This window comes from Esox lucius, chromosome 6 (assembly GCF_011004845.1).
Source record: "Esox lucius isolate fEsoLuc1 chromosome 6, fEsoLuc1.pri, whole genome shotgun sequence".
Taxonomy (NCBI): Eukaryota; Metazoa; Chordata; class Actinopteri; order Esociformes; family Esocidae; genus Esox; species Esox lucius.
Genome location: NC_047574.1, coordinates 28,461,424 through 28,485,999, shown reverse-complemented (window position 1 = coordinate 28,485,999; position 24,576 = coordinate 28,461,424). Strand labels below are relative to the sequence as shown.

At 41.2% G+C, this 24,576-nt stretch overlaps 2 protein-coding genes across 6 annotated transcripts; one reads left to right on the top strand and one right to left on the bottom strand.

Moving 5' to 3' along the window:
* Positions 1-247: 247 nt before the first annotated feature.
* ikzf1 (IKAROS family zinc finger 1 (Ikaros)) lies at positions 248-18,119 on the top strand. 5 transcript variants are annotated; one of them, XM_010898076.5, is made up of 8 exons: positions 248-407; positions 4,675-4,728; positions 4,898-5,020; positions 10,349-10,627; positions 12,843-13,010; positions 13,455-13,580; positions 14,403-14,537; positions 15,027-18,119. In XM_010898076.5, the coding sequence occupies exons 1-8, from the start codon at positions 263-265 to the stop codon at positions 15,734-15,736; spliced, it is 1,740 nt and encodes a 579-aa protein (XP_010896378.1). In that variant the 5' UTR covers positions 248-262; the 3' UTR covers positions 15,737-18,119. The 5 variants fall into 5 exon arrangements, with proteins under 5 accessions (XP_010896378.1, XP_010896379.1, XP_010896380.1 ...); XM_010898077.5 differs by having other exon boundaries at positions 253-407; positions 14,406-14,537; positions 15,027-18,118; XM_010898078.5 differs by lacking the exon at positions 14,403-14,537 and having other exon boundaries at positions 254-407; positions 15,027-18,118.
* A 3,082-nt stretch (positions 18,120-21,201) lies between these two features.
* On the bottom strand, positions 21,202-24,266 carry fignl1 (fidgetin-like 1). Its single transcript, XM_010898075.5, has 2 exons — positions 24,073-24,266; positions 21,202-23,494 (listed from the first exon to the last, which is right to left on the bottom strand). Exon 2 carries the CDS (start codon positions 23,484-23,486, stop codon positions 21,546-21,548), a length of 1,941 nt encoding a protein of 646 aa, XP_010896377.1. The 5' UTR covers positions 23,487-23,494; positions 24,073-24,266; the 3' UTR covers positions 21,202-21,545.
* Between the last annotated feature and the right edge of the window lie 310 nt (positions 24,267-24,576).

The window sequence follows — 24,576 nt, the reverse complement described above, 5'->3', positions numbered from 1 at the left end:
CAGAAGGGGAGCTGCCCATATGCAAGTGAGGAGTCCTATTCCTTCTCTACGAAATAAATAAATAAATAAACAATGAATCGTCCAGTCTCCTGTGCGGCTCATCCTATCTCATGCATGGCTGCCAGTAATGGTCTACTGGGTGTCAGCTTTTATTGGCACGATACAAAGCAAGTGCCAAGGGTTGCTACATCGACTCCCCGAGCAGACTCGGCCTCTGGATAAAAGCAAGCAAAATGCCTTAGTCGAGCACAGAAACATTGAAATGTTAGGCTGGAAAGAGGAAGTACAGTGGAGAGGGGAGGGACCGAGGGCAGAGTTCCATGGGGCTGCCGCGGCGCTTCGAACTTCAGCACATGGAGCTGGGGAGAGTTGGAAGAACTTCATACTGCAAACTCAAGGAATAGCAGGTAGGCTGTAGTAACTTACACGATTCTTGTTAAGTTAAAAGAATCTAAAGTTCGTTTTACGTATTTCTAAGTAGTAAGTAAAGTCCTTAATTAAAACAATTAACTATGTAGCGGATTGGAAAACATTGTCCTGAAGTCTGGTGCAGGTGCGCGAGCTGCTGAGATCCTGTGACGCGCGTTGTATGTAGTAGTCTAGCGCAAGTATCTGATTTGACCAAGTCAAAGAAAATGTGAAATTGAACACTACAATAAATAATATACAATTTATTTTCTTAGGAAAATAATGGAATCAATTTGTATTTTCCCGAAATTCCATTTTTGAGAATTATCACTATCCCTTTACATTTACAAGAATATATTTATTGACATCAATAATTAACCGATGTTAATAATCTAAAATAATATCATAAACCGAAATGTCCGTTATTTCACGGTTTTCCATAGACTTCTTTCACTTTTCGAGACAGATCGGCACCTGTTGCAACCTGGCGCATCCAAATGAATTGCCTATCTGAAGTTGACTTACTATTTAACTTCCTGTCCCTTAAGCTATAGTTCTTTTCATAAGTCAGCATATCTTCTATCAAAATGTAACCATTTAATTTGAAATAAAACATGTTTCAGTATTTAAGCGCGCCTTAATAAAAGCGCTGGAATTAAATGACAATCATTACTATAGGCTGTCTACAGGATTAAAAAAATATGTTTCTGTTCATTGTCTAAGTTACACGAAAAAACACACTTCAAATTTCCTTTTCAAAATGCCCAAGACGGTCTCAATCATTGGTTGATCTGATCCAAACCTGACATGTGTGTTCATAGTATTGGTGGGCAGGACTCAAGTAGCCAAACTGTTAACATGTTGCGAAACCGACAATCAACCCATAGAATAATAATTTTCAAAGAAATAATGAGGAAATAAGTCCAGAAAACGTTGCATATACTTCTGTGCGCAGGAAAAAAATTCTACAACTATTATATACTATTATGTAAAATTATAAAAATGAACTTCAAGATAATAATCAATTCAAATAATTAATTTGGGTATGAGTAATAACATAGCACTATGTCATCATTGCATTGTCTAGTTTTTGTTAACAAATACAAATCTATTTGCATTTTTATTGATTTGTTGTCAATATTCTGCCAATATTGACTTAGTCAACCTCTTTATTTGGTATTGATATTATACTTACAAGAGATAAAAGATTTTCTTAGTCCCTTTGTTAGGGTATTTGATATTGATAGTGGTTACCTATCCATTAAAAGTGGGCACAAGCCACAAACACACACACACACACACACATATATGAATATATGTGAATTACTATTAGTAAACTAAACAATGAATTGCACCCCACCTAATTGCACAAGAGCATGTACAGTATATGATTGGTCTATTTGAGAAGTCTTGAAATACTACAGATGCTGTACATGCTGGGGAACACACCAGCTTCCTGATTGTTAACAAACAGAGGAAAGGGGCAGATTATTGAAAAAGTTCTTACTGAATAGAAGTGTAATGAAGTGTGTCAGAAAGCAAATAAAGATCCCATAAAGAAACACATTTCAATTAACAACTGTAATCCTTGTAACCCACATAATAGATACCAAAATATCAGCTCAGTAAGATTATCTTTCTACTAAACATTTAATTAAAAGCTAATGATCAAAATATTTAGAAGAGGACTGCTGTGACTGTTTACCATATTCCATGGTTAAGAATAGTAGGGCATGGTTCCCCAAATGTTGGGTTGGGAAACACAGGTGGGTCTATGTTAAGGACTGAGCGGGTTTTTCACCAAACATTATTTTCTTGACATTGGAATGGATTAAGTGTGTCTGTACTCAACCTATCATATAAATCAAGCTGATTACATTGTAGGAATCAAATCGAACACAACAGCCAATAGTCTCACTTTTTTTTCTAATTATACATTTATTTTTGTGTGCTGTATATCAGAAGAAATTATGTGCAGAAACAAATTTGAATGTTTAATACAGTCTTGAGTCACACTTGTACTTTTCATTGAAAACCAAAACACTTCTACCAGAGTATAATAACATTTTCTTTTACTTTTTGTTAAGCATAGTTATTAGACTCTGTCACCATAAAAGTTGTGAATATTTTATAATGTTGATAATATTTCCATATTTAAAGATACTTGAGTTACTAAATCATGGTTTACAATTCAATACAGTATCCAAAGTGTGCTGGTGTGGTCCACAATGGCTGTTTAACGGTTTGACTGGTTCAGTCCCCACCCTGCTCCCGGTCGTATGCTTCTCTACACAGATCCTACACACTGCCCCACTACCTCTCATACAAATACATATACACACATCCCTGCGTTAGGAATAAGGGTTTTGTGCACCCAGAGCATTCCTCCTGGCTTTCCTCTATGTAAGTGCACTCAAACCCATTACCAGTGTTCCTGCCCTATATGGGGCCATTAGTATTTTTTTTTTGTCATGTTGGACTATAGAAAGTGTTGTCATTCTGAAGGAAACCATGGGAAACACAACATATAATGAGAATCATGATACACATTTATACTAAGTATATTTAAATACGTTGTATACACAAATGTTTTTTGTTTAAAATAAAAAGCTACCCATAGGCATTGACTAAAACCTTTTTTGTTTTTTTATGTACTAAATGTTTTTTTATTTTATCGAATCTAACATCAGGCATGTTACTGACTGTCTGAACAGTGTCATGTCGGGTGAACATTCAACTTCCTGAACTTTTTCATGCACCTTGCTTTTTACATGCCTACACAACTGGGTTGTGGTTGAACATGGGAATGCATTTCTCACTTCTGTCAAAGGCCCCCACCAACACCATGAGTGTTTCCCTTCGCACCATCTGCCCAGGAAAAAAAAGGCACACGAGAATACCGCCACCCCCTCCCTACCTCCAAACTCCAGATGCTAAAGAACGATGGTGCATGGTCTTATATTGACAGACTGGCACGCAACACCCATTGCGTTTGCGCCACCACTTCTGCACCGATGACCTCTGACCTTCCTATACCCCCCTTCCTCGGGTCCTGAGTGACTCTTGGTTGTGGAACCTCGAACTCGATTCGCCTCATCTGTGCGTTGCAACAGCAGCCGGCGCTGCTCAGTGGCTTCCCACTATTTGTTCCAAAAGTGTGGAGCCATCTGTCAGTAAAACAGGAAGGCCTAGGTTCCCCTTCTCCCTTAGGCTCGCTTCGCTATTTTAGGGAGCTTCACTTCTCCCTGTGTGGCTGGCTCGGCCGGGCAAGCGGCTCCACCAAGGGCCTTCTTGAAGTGGCGGAGCCGGGGCCGAGGCTGTTGTGCCCATCTGCTGCAGGCTTGAGGGGGATGCATTATTAATGGGGCCACTCACACTAGTGACTCTTCAGATATGTAGCAGGCCCAGGCCAGGAGATGTGCTCCTCTTCTTCTTGACTAAAATTGCCTCCTCTTGCGCGGGATAAACTTACTTTGGCCGCACTGCTGGCCTCCTCCTTCACCTTCCTCTATCTCTCTGTCTCCAATTCTCTGTCTTCACTTTTGCTCTTCGGCCCACTCCCTGTCTGTCCTGGTTCCCTTCCCGATCAATCTACCTCCCCCATCGCACTCTTTCTCCGTCTTTCTCTCCTGCCATCTCTTTCTCTGTCTATCTCATGTGTCCGTTCCTCTCTGCATCTCTCTTTCTTTCTTTCTCTCTCTCTCTCTCTCTCACCCTCTCTCTCTTATTTTTCGTTTCTCTCTTTGTTTCTGATTGGGGCTCGTCTTGCACACATCCTCGCCGTGCCGCGCTCAGCGATGCATGCTCAATAAATTAGAGTGAACACGAGTGCCGATCAGCTGGGCACAGCAAACAGCCGCATCGTCGGTGACCTAGGGCCAGTTAATTTTCTGCTTAATTTTGCGGCAGTCAGTTTGCATTTTTGGATGATTATGTGGCAGGAAATTAACAATAAATAACAAATGTGGTGTGAAAGCCCCTTCCCTGGCAACCCCCATAGCCGTAGCCCATCATGGCCTGAGCCACTTTCTCAACCCGCCCTCTCTATCAGTCTAGTAATGAAAATGTCTGTAATTCTTTGTAGTGTAATGTGGCGGGACAGTGGTGAGTCTCTCGTGGTGACAAGAGTGATCTTGCTGGGGTGACGGAGTTGTACAGAGAAAGGTCATCGCTTTAGTAGGCTGTGGTCTTTTGAGACATTGTGTTTCTCAAACCTTGCCGAGCTCTTGATTACATTTAAACACCTCCATGTCTCTATCCCATTAGAATACCTGCACCGAATGGAGAGTGAGCAGGCACAGGAGATGTCTCAGATGCCAGGTAGGAGCCTCTATTTTCAGGCCATAGAGGGGATGATGCTCCAAGCCCAACCATGTGGCACAATCAAAGCCCCTGTAATGGATTGTAGATCATTACGTATTTTATGGTAAAGAGGAACCACGTTCAGTGAGTGATTAACATTTTTGTGCCTGTGGTTCCCCCTTCGCAGGCAGGGATAGCCCCCCTCAGAATGAGGTGTCTGAGGAGAATGATGAGTCCATGCCCGTCCCGGAGGACCTGTCAGCCAGCTCCAATCTACAGCACAACAACCGAGGAGAGAAAGGAGCCATTGGTGAGTTACGGGTCATACGAGTTTCTGCCACGTACGTTTCACTGAACCACCCACCCCACATCAAAAGGCCTGGAACTAGTCAGGTCCTTACGCCTAGACCAGAATTGCCATCAAAACTTTATGTGTGTACCCCAAAACCTAGGAGTTTCTCCTCAGAGGCACAAAAGAAGTTGTGAACTACTGTTGTTAGTAATAATAATTACAATAACAATGATTTAAAAATTGCAGTTATAGTAATATAAACATAAATGTCACATAAATACATTACATCCTCCTACATCTGTACTGCAAAAGCTCAAACCCCTTATTTTTACAACAGAAAAAGAAACTAAAGAACTAAACAAATGTATTGATAACTTTATGATATATACTATGACAATTTTGTATCAGTATTCTAATCAGCCATTACAACATAAAAACAAAAAAAATTCCTTAGATCCATTTATTACAAGCAATCTAGCTCTTAATCCAACTTAGTCCTTTTGAACATGTCATCTTGATGCATTTAGGTCATTGCCAGGAAAGATTAGACATTTCTCTGAACCGTCTCATGAAGAGCAAAGCCTAAAGGAATGGTTAATGTGGCCTTGATTTTGAGGATAGAACTAGATGAATCCTGGGAATACCATGGACCATTAGCATTAGTGGATGTACAAGTTTATTGAATCACAGGACATGATTTAGATATCATAAGCCAACATAAGTTCATGGAGTTTTGTAATCATAATTTTACTTCCTGAGAACATTTGTGAGAAGCCTAGTTTTGCAGTAACTTGTGTGAAAGGTAGCTACAATAAAAAAACTGTTTCTATAAATCGTGGTATAAAATTGGAATCCATATTAGTTCCAGAAAGCTGTATGGTGAAGTTTACCATTGTGCTGTGAGGCTGTGCTTAGGCAAAAAACAACATGTCAGAGCAGAGGAAACTGAAATAGGATGTGCAAGAGTTTCCTAAGAAGAACTTGCCATCAGGCAGTTTCAACACTCCAGGAGATAAAGTGTTCAGGAGTTGAGACAAGCTCAGAGATCAACACTGCACATAATGCATCACACCACCGCACGTCCAAAAACACCTGCAAACACACGCTCGCTTTCACTTCAACTGTCAAGGTTTTAACTCGGCAGCAATCACAAAACACTCCAACCATCACCCATGTGCCATATTTTACTACACAAAAAGTATACTAGTTGTCATTTACAAGGAACGTGTTGTAACTGACCTACTAACCAAGCACGTCTATTGAAAGTCCCTTAGTCAATGTCAGCATTTGTTGAGGAGCAGTTATCCTAAGACATTTTAAAGTTTTAATTTCCAGCAGCTGCAATACCAAGGTTTAAACATGAAGCACAAACTGATTGACTTTCAGAAGCACTACGTTGACTGACATGTGGTATCATCCTGATGTTTTTGCCACAGATTCTCTTGTTTCTTTTAGTTATGTTAGAGCTGATGAGCCAGGTATGATCCTGTGGTTGAACCCAGTCAGCCATGGTTTTCTCCATATGACTGTCTTTGTGGCTTAGCCTATGATTAGTCATTTTACTTACCGGATTTTACATATTGTGAAAACCACTAAAAACCGACTAAAATCTTCACTGATGCATTATGGGGACTACAACTTGGAGATAACAATCAGACATTTTAAATGTTTACACATTCTTTGTAACTAAATTAATTAATTTATATATTTTAGTTAATTTGGGAATGTCTTTGAAGACATTAATTTATAGTGGTTTCAGCAAGTTTCTTCTAATTCACATACAAAGAGAGCGTCATAGAATACGTTAGTTGTTTTCTTTTAAGGATGTAATTTCTTTATCTGGTCTTATAGTATTTTGAAATACAGGAAGAGGTCCTGAATCAGGAGAGAGGTCGGCATAATCATAGACAACAGTGTGTAAGTTTAGTTGTCTGTGTGTGTGTTTGTGTGTATGTGTGCGTTCTGTAAGGGTTTGTTTATATGTATGTCTTCGAGTGTGAGTGAATGTACGTTTCTGTGTAGCTCTACACTCCCTGAAGATCTAATCATCAGTGTGAGAGGAAGTGACTGTTATATCTATGCAGTGCATCACTGGCTTTCTGATAAACCCCAAATGCATCAGGGAGTTATAATTATCTGTCAGGATCATGTGGTACAAAGACTATCGGCCTGCAAGGTGCATGACTGTGTAACTGAGACATGGAGTCAGAAAGAAAAGCAGAGGCCCTGAAAGCTAAGTTGTTTTTTTTGCAGTTTTCCATACACTTTCCAATACTAACTTACATTTGCCCTACGCAGCTTCTTTGGGTTCATCCTACACAGCCTTCACCATATGATTCAACAAGCACAAAAAGTATTCCCCTTATGTGGGGAGTGCAAGACACATCCCTACACAAGTATGCGTTACACTTTGCCTTTTATCCATTGGAGACAAATAGACAAATTAATTGCAGTCATACAGATTTGTATTTTAACTGTGTCTATATATGTAATGACACATTAGGACTATTCAGTATTCACTAATACAACCATCTCTAGTTTACAAAGTAAGGTTCCATTTGTTTTTGGTGGTCCTTAACAACACTGACACACTCAGTAGAGTCAGGTCTAGTAAGGAGTCTATATGGTGTAGCTCACATGTGGTTGGTTACACAGCCCAGCAAGCTCACACGCTATTTTCATCAGCCAGTGAGAAAAGCAGCACATTTACAGGAACCTCCAACAGGCTCTTTTTACTTCCACTCTGCATATGAGCCAACATCAATGGTTTGTTATCAGTTATCTGCATTTCCTATAAATTTTTTCTAGTTCTGTCAGGGGAGTACCTAGTGAATTTATAAATGTATTTGTTGATTTCAGTTGAGTTTTGTCAAGAAACATCTCTGGAAAGATACTTGTGTTTCAGTGATGTTTTTGTGGATCCGCTCCAAGCCAGTCTCATAGCTGTTGAAAACATCACTGACCCCAACAAAACATAGGGAACTACTACTGCTGTGCTGCAGCTTCTCTGGGATAAATGGGGAAGTTGTGACTAAATTGGGGATGGGAAGAGGAGCTTTTACTTGATAACATGTCTGTTTTACTCATATTCTGATTTGCTCATTTTGGGAAGCAAATGCCTAATCACACAGGGAAGGACAAACAAAGAGATAAGCAATAAAACAACAACAGTGACTACTCAGGTCCACCTCTCAATGTCAGCACTCAACATTTGGGTCAAGTGAACAATACATCTTCCAGTGTGAATTATGTATTGTCAGACAAAAATGCTCAGTGAGATTCTAAAGGGTGTGGTCCTAACATTCTTAGAGGAGGATTTCAGTATTTTAAAACTGTTAGATCCTTCCTCACCCTGAAAAACAAGAGTGTGAAATTTGGTTTAATGTGACGTAAAGGTGATTTGGATGTTTAAAAATGGAAAAAATTCGCAAACACTTCTATTACCTTCATAGATTTGAAGGTAGTGATGGTCAAAATTAGCTGAAATGTGTAATGGTTGTTTAAAAAAAACCTAAAACATTAATTACAGGTTATCCTTGCCCATAGTCTATTTTCAAGGTGAGGAAACATTAAGTTGTCAAATGGTGAACATTCTCCTGTAACCCAGCAGCTGTGGTTAGTGGGTCTATGCTTTTCACATTTATCAGTGCCTCTGTGTCAGTAGTAGTCTTTGCCCTTCAGCTTTCATGTAACTAGCTTCCTTTGTGCCGGGTGTGCCATTTGTATAGGCGTGTGGTTTGGGTTCTCATCTAGTCTGCTCAGCGGAAAGACATAGACTATGTGTCCACTCACAACGTCAAGCAACAACAGGCAAACAGAGAAAAATAGGTTTAAGGTTTACAGGGAAAATACAATATTTTGTTTCAGCGCTGTGCAATATTTCCTCAGATAGCACACTATAACTGTTTTAACATGACTTCGTCTTTGTCTTCAAGGTGGTTTCTCATTTTAAAATTTGAGTAATTATTAAGGTATTGTATACCAGGTTCAGATTTTAACCAACACCTTTAACTCGGTTGATAATGAAGTTACGTAGATCTGAGAGCAACTCATCAGTGATCTTTCCGCTCTCACTTACTGGATGAATCATGCTTTATGGGAGCTTGTTCCCTTAAAGTGTAACAAGTATCCCGCAAAATGAATGTTTCAGTTACACTGTTTTACAATTCCTTGTCTGTGCTTCCCTTTCTGTCACTTCTCCATAATTCTTGGTATTTCAGTTAGGCAGGCCTTGTTTCTAAAGCTTCCCCTTTTTCCCTATAGATTCCTATATTTCATTATTTCCACTTCTTCCTCTTCGAGTGTACAAACAAGGTAGACACATGAGGAAATCAGCCACCATAGCATGCAAACCAGTAACCACAGCAAATAGTTTAAGGGTTAGCAAGGTTATGTGTTGAAAAAGTAAATTCCAAATAGCCACAAATCATTAAGGAACCAGTAACTCTTATTACCCTCCATGACATGATAAACCTGCAGGTTATTCCCTTCAAAACTCAATCAGGTGACTGTCGTCACTTTTCCTTATAAATTAGCTTCTTTTGCACTTGTGCTTACTTATATAAGTGGACTGAAATTAGGGTTTAAAAGTGCTTTGTGAAAATAGATTTTCATGCCACATTCTGGTTAAAAAGCCATAGAAAATACAGATATGCCTATAAAGCTATTAATTTAATGTATTTCGGCATTACAATCCAGTTTCAGTTTTTTTCAACCATAAGAAATTACTTTTATTGGGTTATTGTTTTCATTGTAAAAGAGCTATCTGTTCAGATAGTGTAAACTTGTTTGGGGTATGTGTGTGTTTTTACCATAGATTGTTGGTCTGGTTTACACCGCTCCCGTCCCTCGTTTCACACGGTTTCCTGTGTCTCTGTTTCCTGTTTATCTTGCTGTAATTTTCAAAGAAGTGTGATGAAGAGAGATGCAGTATGAGTTTCCCCATCTCCATTTGCAAAACTGTTCAAAGAAAGACATATTATCCATCTGTTATGTTTGATCTGGAACAATGATCACAAAAATCCACTGCATGTGTTCGGCAAATTTGTTCAAAAGTTATGTCCTAGTGTGCTCAGCCAATCAAGTCGAATTGAGAATCGCTGCACAGAAAGTGCTTATTTAAATACTCTCCCTCCATGAACTATCACTACCAGCGAGTTAACTGGAGGTGAGGGATGCTCTCACAGATACATGTTTATGGACTACTAATCACATAAGGTCCGAGAGTCTAAGATGGGGTGAAATAGTCATATAGGAATGTACTCATATTTCTACATAGTCAGGTAGGCTATAGTCCCCAAAAACATGCTCCTATTCTAAACAGTGGCCCACTGCCCTCTTTTCCAGCCTGTAACATTAAAGTTGAGGCTCGCAGTGACGAGGAGAATGGGCTCACCTTTGACATGATGATGAATGGCGAGGAGGAGGAGGAGTGTGCGGAAGACTTGCGCGTGCTCGATGCCTCGGGGGCCAAAGTGAACGGCTCCCATGCATCCCCCGACAGCAAGGGCCCCTACTCCTCGGCCGGGGGTATCCGCCTGCCCAACGGGAAACTCAAGTGCGATATCTGTGGGATAGTTTGCATTGGCCCCAATGTGCTGATGGTGCACAAGCGAAGCCACACTGGTAAGCCATACGCGATATCCATCGCCCTTACTTTGCACCCATGCTCACTGGTAGCCTTACTGAGAAGATCATGTGTATGTGGAGTGGAGGTTTTCTTCTTCCTGATAGTATATCTTCACTTGAGACACTGAGAGCAGCAGACGGGACCGTTGGCTTAACCTTGACTTACTCGAAAGTTGTCCATAGAGTTGTAGGCCACAGCACAAGCAACTTGGGGTTTACGTAATTTTACAGTCTGACACTGACATATTATTCAGTTAGAAGGTGGAATAAAATTCTTATCACCGAAGTATCTTCTTAGCAGGTCAAGTGCAATGCAGCAATTGATTACTTGTTGTTTAAACTTAACTACATATGCAATTGGAGTGATCCTATGAGCTCAATATGAATAGCGTGTGTTAGTTACTAACTCTATTTCGTTTTTTATTTGGATATTAAAGAAGCTTTCATTGGTTGTATTAGCCGAATTGGTTTCAGAGGCATCTATTCCCATAGTTAATGTACTATTGTCATTATATTGGTCTGTATTACATACACATAAGTATTACATATTGAAGTACAAGCGTTGCATGTAATGTGTTACAGGTAGTTTCTACATATTTTGTATGGAAGATTCTGAGGAAGCCACTATAAAAATATCTAATTAAATTGTATTTTTCATATCCGCTGACTACAAAAGGTATAGACCCTACTGTAAAATGCTTACTTACAGCTATTTTTTATTTTTGGAATAAGAACACTGAGAAAAAAATTAACACAATATAGAGTGAAGTGGATCAGGATCTATTTGTTGTGTGGTACGTTTAAAAAGTTTGATGAATATAGTCCCTAAACATGCTCTTATATCGCAGTTGAAAAACAGGATATCTGCAGCAATTAAATGGAATCTCCACAAAATAGCAATTATCTGAGTATTAAAAGTTTTTCAAAATTTTAAATTGATATTCTATTGTAATGAACCCGATGCAGTGGGGGGGAACACCTTTCAAAAAGGCACTTGACTGCAGAGCTTTAGAAACTAATGAAACCCAAAATGGAAGAAAGGAACACTAGACTAATGTAAATGCAAAAGAACGTATAATAAAAGATATAATGAAGTGCCTCCTATTTACATAGAAAATATTCTGTGGTGAGTCTTGGCTCCTGAAATGCATTTTTAATGAGTTTCCTTTTTTCTATATTTTTGCTGCTTCACTGGGGACTCTTATTTTATGTGGGCCTTTCGAGAAAAAAAGACATATTAAAACCTCACAGAATGCCACAACACACGGTGAGGCTGGATATTGGTTTATTCCAGAACCGCTGATCAGGAAGACTGGCTCTCAACACAAAGTGTTTCCTTCGCTTTATTCAAATGAGTTCGAATTTGCATTGTGATGGGCCGCTCTTATTTTAGAGACGAAGAGGAGGGGGGAAAAAATGAGATTCTCAGATCAAATTGACCCAGGCACTGGTGCATTACAAAACTGGCAGCCAGAATGTGAAAGGCTCTTGTTCGATCAGAGTGGCGGTCGGCTCCCTGGTGCAGGGCCAGGGAGAGCTCAGAGAAATGGAGTGACACTCCGCTCTCAAACCCTCCTAGGCTGGTTGATTGAGCTTTGCTTCCAGTTCCATCATCTGCTATGTTCTAGAGCTTGGGAGTGTTGTAGTACATTGACCCCTACGCTCACATCCACAGTGGTGCTATTGAGGACGCTTTAAATCTTGTCCTCGCGTAGCTGACTTCAGACAATGGCTTTGTACCTGGCCTGTTAATGTCTGCAGACAGACTGTTCTTGTTGTAGCTGAGGTGACATTGGTGCGAATCAAAAACTGTTATAAACTGATACAAACGACCAACCTTGTTCATGTCAAACATATATAAATCCCTTTATGGGCCTACACTGAAGCACAGTAAGTCCTGAATGATCAAATAAATCTGTGCCTTTTACCCTTGAGCATAGCACTTAACCCTTTTTACTTCTATAAGTGGCTCTGGGTAAGAATGTCTGCTGAATTACTGAAACGTAATGCAGTCAGTGGTCGTGGTTTGCCCGACCCACACACCAATTATCCAGTTATTATATTTGAGAAATGAGTGCCTAATGTTAGTGAAAATTTATCCAAACTTGCAATTTAGCAATTGTACATTATGTGCTAAATCTTCTTATTTAAAAGTGGCAGTTCCTCCTCTGTGATGGCCCTAACCGCCTGCTGTGTGATGTTTCTTCCCCAGGAGAGCGTCCGTTCCAGTGCAGCCAGTGTGGGGCTTCTTTCACCCAGAAAGGCAACCTGCTGCGCCACATAAAGCTCCACTCGGGAGAGAAGCCCTTCAAGTGTCACCTCTGCAACTATGCCTGCCGTAGGAGGGACGCCCTCAGCGGACACTTGCGCACCCACTCCGGTGAGTCAGGAAGATAGGAGTAGTGGTCAGGGTTTTGTGGATGTGGGTGGTGTTCAATAAAGCAGGTGATGTTTTCGGCAACAGAAAATTAGTGCATTCCTGTTTAAGAACCACCTAATATAAGAACAGTACTTATCCTGGTTGAACCGTGAAAGTACACCTGCCCTGTATTCAGTACAATGGATGTCTTGTTTTAGTGTGGGGATGGGAACCATATCCAATGGCAAATAAATGATTATGAAACCATTACATCTATCATGTCATTTAAACATGGGACCGGGTCTGTTGAAGAATGGAAAAGAATACCACCATCATAACTCAAAGTCCTACACCACTTGCGATGTTGGATATGGCCATTACTATGGACTTCTCAAGTGTGCTTAAACATTGCTCTCAGTGCGTTGCTGTCAATTCTCACCTCTGTATTAATGTCACTTTTTGCAGTCGGTAAACCCCACAAGTGTGCCTACTGTGGGCGGAGCTACAAGCAGCGTAGCTCACTGGAGGAGCACAAGGAGCGGTGTCACAACTATCTCCAGTGTATGGGGCTGCAGAATAGCATCTACACAGGTTAGTAAGCTTGTGTTTCTGTCTGTCTCTCACCTCCTCCCACACTGCTGACTTATTTTGTACTGTAGCCAACATCTCATCCCTCAGGGCTTTCTCTGGTACAAACATAAATGCACCTCCCAAACTTGAAACAATATTCCATCACGTCAGGCTCCATTTTATGATATTTAACTGCAGAATAAATGTTGTTTCTCTATCAGATTCAAGGTTTTTGTAGTGTATTGGACATGCTTTATCTGTCTCTGTTTACCAAAAGGGAAAGCAATTTATTAAAACATTATTATCACACTTTATAAAAACTGTTTCTTTTGTGGTCAAATAGAGTGGCAGCTTATTTTTTATAGGCCTTCAAGTTGTAAAACATCATTCCGTGACTCAAGGAACCATAAATAAGAGACTGACTTTAAAAAAGTGAATTGATAGTTCTGCAAAAGTGTAATAATAATTTGCTGAATTTAGAACCTGGCTTAAAGTTAAATGAACGTGAGATAATGTGGCTTTTTGCGTTAAAACCATTGAAGGTGGATGTACATATAGCCTACTGAAATATCAGAATCAGGAACTGGTCAGAGAGTATAGATGTTCTAAGAGGACCTTAGAAGAGGTCAATCACTCCATTTTGCTTACTCAGTCTGGCCCATGTTTACCAACATTCTGCATATAATAGGATCCTCATCGTTGCAACCATTAAGAACTCTGCAATCAGGAGTGCCTTCGCCAATTTTTGCACATCCTGTTATATAATCAATGGTTACAGTCATTTGATCAGGTCAGGTTTTACTACTTTGATTCTGAAACCTACTTTTCTGTCTTGCTTTCCAGTAGTAAAGGAAGAAAGCAACCAGAATGAGCAGAGGGAAGACTTAAGCCAGATGGGATCTGACAGAACCCTGGTGCTAGACAGACTAGCTAATAATGTAGCCAAGCGTAAGAGTACTATGCCACAGAAGTTTGTAGGTAAGGGATCCTGTCTGCTTCCTTTATATAACGATGTACATGTAACTGTTACCACAGGGACTTATGTTCCAAATGTTCCAGTCGTGTATTTCAAGTGGATGCATTCTTATTTGCCACCTTTGCGCTGCAGAACAGACTATTTGATAAAACATCATATATTCAGCATGCCCCTTGTGCCAGGAATCTCTCTATCATTACAACAACGCTTGAGGTTCGTTTAAATTGAGCACACAGAATATTTTTAAAAGATGTCAGTACAGATTACTTTTATTTCAGCATGAAAAAATATTGAAAATGTCCTGAAAAACAGCAAATAATCAGCCAGACACACAAAGACTGGAATATTTCAGATGATGATCAATTAATAGTAAAACTGTGACAAATTAAATGACAAGGGAAGCTAGTGCTTGGCATGTTTGATACCCGAAGTCAGAGTATTTTTTCGATTCAAATTGTGACCCTCTCCTATTTTCTCTTCCTAACCCTCAGGTGAGAAGCGGCTATCAGACCTCTCCTTCGAGGGCGGCCAGGGGGAACTGATGCAGCCTCACGTCATCGACCAGGCCATCAACAGCGCCATCAACTACCTGGGCGCCGAGTCCCTGCGACCGCTCATCCAGACCTCCCCTACCTCCTCAGACGTGGGGGTCATGAGCTCCATGTATCCCGTCCACAAGCCCCCTTCAGAGGGACAAGGAGCGGGAGGCCACGGCCTGTCGGCCAAGGACAGCGCGGCTGAGAACCTGCTACTTCTCGCCAAGTCCAAATCAGCCTCCAGTGAGAAGGACGGTTCCCCCAGCAACAGTGGCCACGATTCCACCGACACGGAGAGCAACAACGAGGAGAGGGCAGGTGGCGGTGCACCGGGCCTCATCTACCTGACCAACCACATCACTTCTGGGGCACGTAACGGTGCGCTGCCCCTGGTGAAGGAGGAGCAGCAGCGGCAATACGAGGCCATGCGAGCCAGCATGGAGATGGCCTCAGAGGGCTTCAAAGTGCTAAGCGGTGACGGGGAGCAGGTGAGGTGTTATCGCTGTGAACATTGCCGCATCCTCTTCCTAGACCATGTTATGTACACCATCCACATGGGCTGCCACGGCTTTCGAGACCCCTTCGAGTGTAACCTCTGTGGCCATCGCAGTCCGGACCGATACGAGTTTTCTTCACACATGACCCGAGGGGAGCACCGCTTCTGAATTTTCCACGGAGCGTACAGTCACTCATGAACATGTATATGTATTAGCACACACACATACATAAAAACACACAGCCTCTGTACGTCCCTCCCTCTGTTTTTGGAAGTGGTGATTTTTACACATTGACAAGAAACTGCATGTTTGAAGAACAAAGTACAAGACTCATGTTGTTTTCACATATTCAGGAGGGACAAAATGGAAATCTCCTCCATCAGCTTTTTCGAAAACAAAATGTCTAAAAAGAACTCTTCAGTAAACAGAATGAACAACTTATTTAGCCTCAGCAATAAGTATTGTGTGGCATATTGTATTGTTTTAAGCCTTCACGTTTAGGACTTGAAAACCTGCAATGCAGAATTTACACTGCTCTTGGCCAAATTTGGATAAAACCCTACTACTACTACTACCAGTGCAACCTTTCGTTTTGGGAATGGGATGGATATTGTAAATAAAGACAATACATTAAAATGGCATTTAAATTGTCATAATATGAATATGTAATTCTGGACAACAACCTATCTTAGCGCTCTAGCTAATTCATATGGCTTGGGAAAACACAATTAAAACCATTATACTAATACATTTCAATACCCATAGGAGATTTTTCTCTTTATTGTATTTAAATGTTTATTTGAAATCTCTTGTTTTTATATAAACTTTTTATATATTATTTATGCCATGAACACATGCATGTATTGCTTTTTGTAATTTATTACAGTTGGTGTTGTTTTCCTGTTTGATTTTTTTACTTCAAACATTCCCTACCATTTATACAAAAATGATAGATGGATTTGAGTTGAATAAATGACTGAACTCTAGTATTATTTACTGAAATATATTTTTCTTTCATATAAAGTAGGGATGGTATTCTGTTTTGTCTCAGCTATTTACTTGGGTGGCAGAGAGAATTTGGATTTAACTTAAAGCAACTTCACTCATATATCATGCTTGCAAAATATCAATAAAGAATATTTTACATAAACAAAGCACTGATATTTTATTTATTTTTGTAGTAAGATAAACCAGAATCTTGACTCCAGCACATACATTTATTGGAAGTTGTGGAACGTTTGCTGTGGTTGCAGAAATGACATCATAATAAAGTTATAAACTTTCTGAAAACAGAAGAGATTAAAAAAACATATATATTCAAACAGAACACATTTCGATTTCAACATACATTCATTAAAATACCACATCCCTGAAAGCACTTAACATCAAATATAGTTTTGTTGAAGCAGAGAACAGAATGTACTCATTGGGGTGATTTTTATATTGAGGTTGATTTATATTCCAGGACTGGGATACTATGCTTACGGTATGTTTACAACATACACATTTTCATTGTTTTAGTATGTATTTTCTGAATTTTCAAGTCTTTACCATACTCAAAATTGGTTAGATTGTGCATTATGTTTTGCAGACATATTTTTATCACACATCGATTCAGAATATGTTTACTGTGAAATATAATCACTCTACTAGTTTAATTACCAAAATATAACTCCGGAAAGTGTGAGTGGTCTCTTAATTTTAACCCTTCTTTTCCTCACTCAAAACCTATTTTTTCGACATTTTCATGGAAAGGAAAAGGTGCAGTGGTCTCAAATTTTTCCGGAGCTGTATTTTGTCCGTGTAATTCTCGTAACACATAAATCGAACAGCAAAACACACACCTGCACTTGTTTCAAAATTCATATTTTAATGTAATATGCAATAATAACTATAAACTGTCTGTTTTCACACCAGGCAAAACACTAGAACTAGCCATTGAAATGTACTGACCATCAAATGTGTATTCTTTTCATCCCATGTGCAAAAAACATAAATGTACATATCTTTGAGTATTACAGCATGTAGGTGTACTGTGATATAGACACAATGTTTAGCAGGCACTAGTTTTAATCAAGTAAATGTTCTTTCTGTTTTAGCCTGAATAACTTTAGTATGCTCAGAGGACAGTTATTCTTCATCTGTATGTCTGTACTGTAATAATGTACAGTATTATATAGTTTGGTACTTACTATATTTGAATGATGCTGTGTGGCTCAGTTTATAAGAGCATTACACTAGAAGCAGCAAAGTTATGGGTTCAATTAGGATTACATGGATCCATCTGTTTCCCTATGGATAAAATGTTGTCCCTATGGATAAAGGTGTCTGCTTTGCAGATGAAAGTTATTAATTTGTGGTATAACACTATTGTTGAATCATATCAAAGGTAATGTGACAAGTAATTTGAAACACTAAGCTTGGTAAACAAAACAAAAAAGACTTGAATTTTGGGTTGTCCCTATTCAATGAAAATGTGCTTAGAGTTTTGAAACAGAAATTTTGATTTTAAATTTGGAGCTTTGTGCTAACAGCTGTGAAAAATGTACCAAATATGTGTGAAATAGCACTTATGGAATAAAAAAAAAACATTACAATTGAACATTACAATAGTTTTCTAGTCAACTTATTTATTAAACAATTTACATAATCCTTAGGCATTTTTTTTTATAAAACTATGAGGAAACCTGTAAGACTTTTTTTTGCCTTTTAGAACAGCATAAGCAAAGAAAGTAACTAAAAGAATGACCCAGCACGTTTGAGTGAGCAACCCTCAGTTCGTTCATTACCAAACCATACTGCCATGATAATAATGATGCATAGATATATTGAAATGTGATTGGACTTCCTCAAACTGTCCTAAATCATTAAGTTCAAAATATGCCAGTCATTCAAAATGTAGCTGCTACTTGTCAAGGAAAAACAAACTGAATGATTGACATTCATATTCCTGGAGAAAATATATATTATTTTCCCAAAGAAAACATTTAATTTGTGCTGAATAAATGAATACTTAATGTACTTATTAGCTACTTTGTATAAATGTGTATTCCAATATGGGTTTGCTAGAGTATCAGGTTCAGGCAACTTAGTATTTGCATAGGTTCTTAAGTTACCAGTTATTTTCAGAAAATAATAACAGGAATATGAATTTCAATGATACAAATACAAAAATCCCATGACCTGCGAGCAGTGTGGAAACACCATTGTTTCAAAGACAACAGAGTTGATTATTTGCTATAGTTTACAAAGTCCTACAAGATCTGTAGTACTTAGAATTCTGGAAATGCAAGGCAGGGCTCTAAACACTGGAGAACAGAAGTCCAGCACAGCTGATGCCCTGAGAGGAAAACAGCTTACACACAAAGTACCAGACATGACTTACAATAGAAAGAAAAGCAGGGAGCAAAGATCCAGTGTTGAAAACAGCTGAATGCTAAGAAACAGACAACCGGAGAAGGCCACAGAGAAGATGTAGGTGAAAGTAGTTATAGAAGGCATGCTGAAATAACGTTGAGTGAATTTTAGTGCGGGAGAACAAGAGAGTGGACAACTAGCTAGCTAGGACACGAAGGACAGGGCAGTTGAGCATCAGGCTGGGGCCAGGGCTCAGAGGACCAGGCCTAGCCGCCTGGAGAGGTAAGGCCCGGCTGAGGAGCTCATCAGGGCTGTGCAGCAACAGCGGCGTCTCTTCCAGATGGCTGCTATGTGATTCTGCGGAAACGGGAAGCAGCTGCGGCCAGCACCGAAGCCCCCACCACGCTTCACTGGGACCTAACGGGGGAGGGAGGACATTTGCATGAGAGGGATTATCTGGCCAACGCACTATCCCCCAGCCAAAATCCCAAATCTCACTTCCCCTTTCGGACAGTTTACTGAAATAGGTCTACTTTACCACTTAAGAAACTGAGTGAACTATCCCATTAGGGAGGATCCTATCTGACTGTGCCAGATTTAGCATGCCCAGAAGTCACGTCTGTTAATCTTACGATTGGAGAGAAAGGCAACCATCCATGGACTGCAAATGTTACACCAGTGTTCAAAGGTTTAGAATACCAGCATGGACCATTGGGTGGACTTGGTCAAAACTCAAACTGGGTGAAAGGGCATGAACAACCCAGTTCTAAGACCTGTTTGGGTCGGGGACCTGTTTTGTAATACCAAATTCAACAGTGAACCCCTTATAATTATTACTCAATTTTAAATGAATAATGACAAATAGGTTGACTATGACTTCAGCTGTGTACAGCTGAAAAGATTTATATCTTAAAAGCTGTTTTCAAACTGATTTCCTGCAATTCTACATATTTCGCCATGAAGCAGAGGGAAGACTGCAGTGTTAAGAGATTAAATACATTTCTGCTTTAAAGAGGATGTACAAGGAATACAGGAATTATGTTAAAACCTTGATTGGGGCAATAGTACATAACATCCGTCATTCCATATCACACTGTATTATATTCTCTAAATTCATTCCATGGATAATTTTACCAGAATCTGTATAATATGTTGATGTTAGCAAAAATCTATTAAAAAATGAGCTGGGCACGTCATCCAGGTCCTCAGACCCCAGTTTGAGAACCATTGATCTAGCAATTGCCCTTAATAGCGTAGTATTTTAAGTGAAAGCCAAAACTCAACACAACATTCCTAGAAATGAAAACTGGTTTAAGGCACATGATGACGGAAGTTAACATTAATATGGGTGTCAAGAAACTGGATCTACCGTCCCAGCACCAGAGGAATTCTGGGCATCTGTCCTGGTCCAGCTGTGGGGAGCCCTGCTGTTCTGACAAGCTTCCACCAGCCCTCAGGGATGTGCTCACCACTTGCATTGCTGGCTAATTTTACAAAGTTTCAATACTGTGGCCAACCCCTGAACTCTGAAATATTAATCAGCAACTTGACAAAAAGATGAAAAATACATGAAACCCTTTTTTCATGGTCTTCCAGTTTTTCAGACTGTTTCATGAAAATTACATGACAATTTCATTTGATGTGGGCACAATCTATAATTGTCTCCTTCTTGACCAGTGGCAATCGACATCCAGAAAGACATTCAACAAACTTAAAAGAACATCAACTACACTCAAAATCTCTGTTGGGTCCTTGGGCATCTGGAGTGCTAGAACTTGGCAGAGAGGACTGAAGTTTGGGCTAATGAGGAGGACAGTGTAGCCTTAGGTGCAACCTGACTAAATAGCTTTTAGACAAGCAGGACATAGAGACTTTGGGATCATAAAAAGTCTTACACAAACATGAAATTACAGTTTTCCTGTTTTGTTAAGTACTAGCTTCATAGCACATGGCCTCCGTGACAGGAAGAGGCCATGCAAGGGTGCTATGTGGGAAAGCCTTCTTCACAAGACCAGGACACTCTAGGTTAGTCAACTTCCCCTAGCCATGGTTGGCACATCCATTGCTTAAGATGATATTTCAGGAACAGTATGGATTCTGACTGAGAAAATGTATGGAATAACAATACACAAATGAGTGGAAGACAATAGACTCAAATTAGTGAGCCTTGATGAGATGTTAAACCGAAAGCAGATGTAGATCTGCATTCATTTGCTTAGGATAAACAGGTAGCTAGCTTAGGGAGTGAAAAAGGAACATTTCCACATGACTCGTCCTCAGAAAAAAAATTATTTGCCACATTTCCTCTGTTACAAAGGAACACCACATGGCAGTGCAATGCCGTAGGACAAAATGTAGCAACTTTATTAAAGAATGTAAATACTCACACCAACATTGTATCTGAGAAAATCCAAGTAAGGAAAAACAAAGAGTCTACATTTAATAATAAATATATTGTTCCATAGATCATTAGAGTAAAACAGTTGTCACATAGGCTTAGTCAATGTTAAAATAGTCATTTTATGGTGTAGTCCGCCGCAGGAAAATCTAAAAGCTTTAAATGCGAGGTGGTTCACTTAAGTCAAATGCAACAGCCTACATTCTCCTGCTGTGTCTCTGATTAAAGGCCGCAACCAAAAGTCTTGTTCCACTCCTCGTATAGCTCCAGGTCTTTCACTGAGACACTGGGCCTCACGACCCTCAGTGCCTCTTGGAAGTCACGGTGGAGAATGGGCCGAACTTGGTCAGGGGTGATGGTGGCAATGTCACTGAGCTGGATGCTCCGGATGGGGCCTAGTGCTGCCTCACGACACAGCCCGGTCATATCGGCACCGGAGAAGCCTGCTGTTCCTGTGACCACGCTCTCCAGATCATCCTCAGCCAGCTGACTCTTCTCCCGGGCCATGAGCTTTGAAATTATTTGCCGTCGTGCGTTTTCTTCCGGGAGGGGGATGTAGAGGCGTTTAGCGAGGCGGCGCCGGGCTGCCTCGTCGATCTCCTGAGGGCGGTTGGTGGCTCCCACTACAAGGATGCGGTCATCAGCAGAGGTGGTTGCCCCATCCAGCTGAACCAGGAACTCCGTCTTAATACGCCGCGACGAGTCATGCTCGCCGTCTGTACGCTGGGATAGCAGGGAGTCGATCTCGTCGATGAAAATGACGGCCGGCTGGTGGCAGCGGGCGATGGCGAAGAGGGCTCTCACCATCTTCTCCCCCTCCCCCACCCACTTTGATGTGAGGGATGAGGCACTGATGCTGAAGAAGGTGGCACCAGACTGGCAAGCGATGCACTTCCCGATCAGCGTTTTCCCAGTCCCCGGGGGCCCGAAAAGGAGGATGCCTTTGGGTGGACCGCGGAGGCCGGTGAAGATATCCGGCCGGAGCATAGGCCACACCACAATCTCCTTGATGGTTGCCTTGGCAAACTCCAGGCCAGCGATGTCGTCCCAGGCTACAGGTGGACCATGGTCCATAATTTCACTCATGATCAGCTCGATGATCTTGGGCTCAAAGTTTTTCAGACGCGCGTCCACTGGTGGAGGCTCCGGGGTGCTGTCGCTACCAGCCCCATCCACCTCATCCTCCTGCCTCGGCATTGGGGACACAAATTTAGAAAAGGTCCCCCGTGGCCTGTTGGCCCCCAGGGACTTCTTAGTGGCACCCCCCAAAGTGGACGCCAGCCCAGGGGCCTGCTGGTTTCTCTGGGGCTGGTGGGAGTGCTTCTTCTGTTGATCAACAAAAAACTGCTCACGGGCCGTTTTGAAGTTAGTGCCGGAACCACGCGGTTCCTGCCCTGCCTGGCCCCCATATGCCCCACCTCTGCTAGCTTCACCACCGGAGTTGTAGAATGCCTTCCTCTTGGAGGGGTTTGAGTTGAAGACCTGTTGACCTGCGGGCCCTGGATTTATTTGTGGTGGAGCAGAGGAGTGCTGGCTGAACAGAGGCAGAGCCCGTACAGAGGGGCCAACAGAGGAAGGCGGCTGGCTGGGGAAGCCGTCTGAGCCTCTTGGCCTCCCTGCAGCAGCACCCTGGAAATGACTTGAGGCGCTGTTGACCTCAGATGTGGTCCACAACAGCGGGGTGTTGAACAGTGGATCTGTTCCACTCTGGACCAATCCCGACAGGGAGCTGCCTTCACACTCTTGTCCGACCGTGATGTTAACATCTGCAGGTGCCACCAGGGACACACCGGCCCCTGTTGCAGACCGAACCATGTTCCGCACGCATGGCAGCTCCAGCACGCTTGCAGTGGTCAGGGACGACTCCCATTTGTCACTGTGGTTCCTCTGACTGCGGGCCAGGTGCAGCGCCCCCTCTGCGTAGTTGTTGAGCCCTGTGCGAGGGTCGTCCGAGTCCAGCACTGCAGCATAGCGCTCAGAGTAGGTCCTAAGCAGGCTGTCCATGCCGGCCAAAGAGAGCTGGGAGTTGGCCCATGCATATTGAATGGCCAGGATGTGTGCCCGATAGGCATCCGCCGTCTGTTCAGGTGTGCAGGAGCCAGATGAAATGTCAAAGGACCTCCTCTGCCATTCGCCCAGGTGTGCCCCACTCATGCCTGGCATGCTCCAGCCTGTTTGAGGAATGGGGGACAGGAGTTATTAAAAATGCATGACTCAAGAAGCAGCAAGAAAAAACAAAACACGCGCACGCACACATGCAGAAGACACTAGTTTTAAAAATTCCATGAGCCTTAGTAAGTTGGAGATCATCACGTTATAACTTTACTCATGCCAACTAGTTAAACCCATACAGCAATGGCATTTGAGTATGCAGAAAGTAAATATCGTTACACTGACCAAAATGAGCCCAACGTGTAACGTCGGTAGACAGAATGAAGCCACTGAAACTAACGTTAATTTGTGCCCAAACATTTATATAATAATGTGCGGTTTGCTCTTGGACCAGTGCAGCGCGACGGAAACAATATCACTTGAAACAATTGACAACATTTAAATGAGGATTGCATTTATTTAAAAGTCACTAAATAACAAACGTCATTATAAACCGACAACTCGAACCTGGACTGGGCTGTATTCCCTTCTATTGTACCCTAGCAAGCTTGCTAAGAGTTAGCTTGTTGTTACTACTAGCTACTGTAACTGGCTTAGTTACCAACCTAACTGTCGTGTTAGACAGCTCTCAACTCACCACAAGAAAGTAACAAACAGTTGTTGCAGGAGAGATAGCCAAGAATACTGTAAACACCATGGAAAAGTGTTTTGCTTCATCAGTTTCGCATTGTCAGCTGATACTACTAGTTGTCCTTCCCGCTTCATCTGAAGTTTTCGTAGAGGGAGTTTAATTACACTTGTGACGTAACGGGCTATACAGAATGCTCTATCAGTTATCTGTCACTAAGACATGTTGTCCTTCCCACATATATATAAAACATTTCTTCAAACTATTTTTATTTCAAATTATTTTTGTATTTTAAAACACAAAATTATACTCATTGAATATGATTAAACTATGTGAATATCGTTTTAAGCCAACTTCGCTACTGGCCATTGCTCTGTACCTGGCTCACACCCGGGAACCGTCCCAGTTGCCAAAGCGATTACTTTCAACTGGTGAAGATTGCTACCCCGGTGCCTATCCAGGTAAGATAATCGAATCCCCTCATACCAATAGGCGATTGATTGTCTTCTTCTT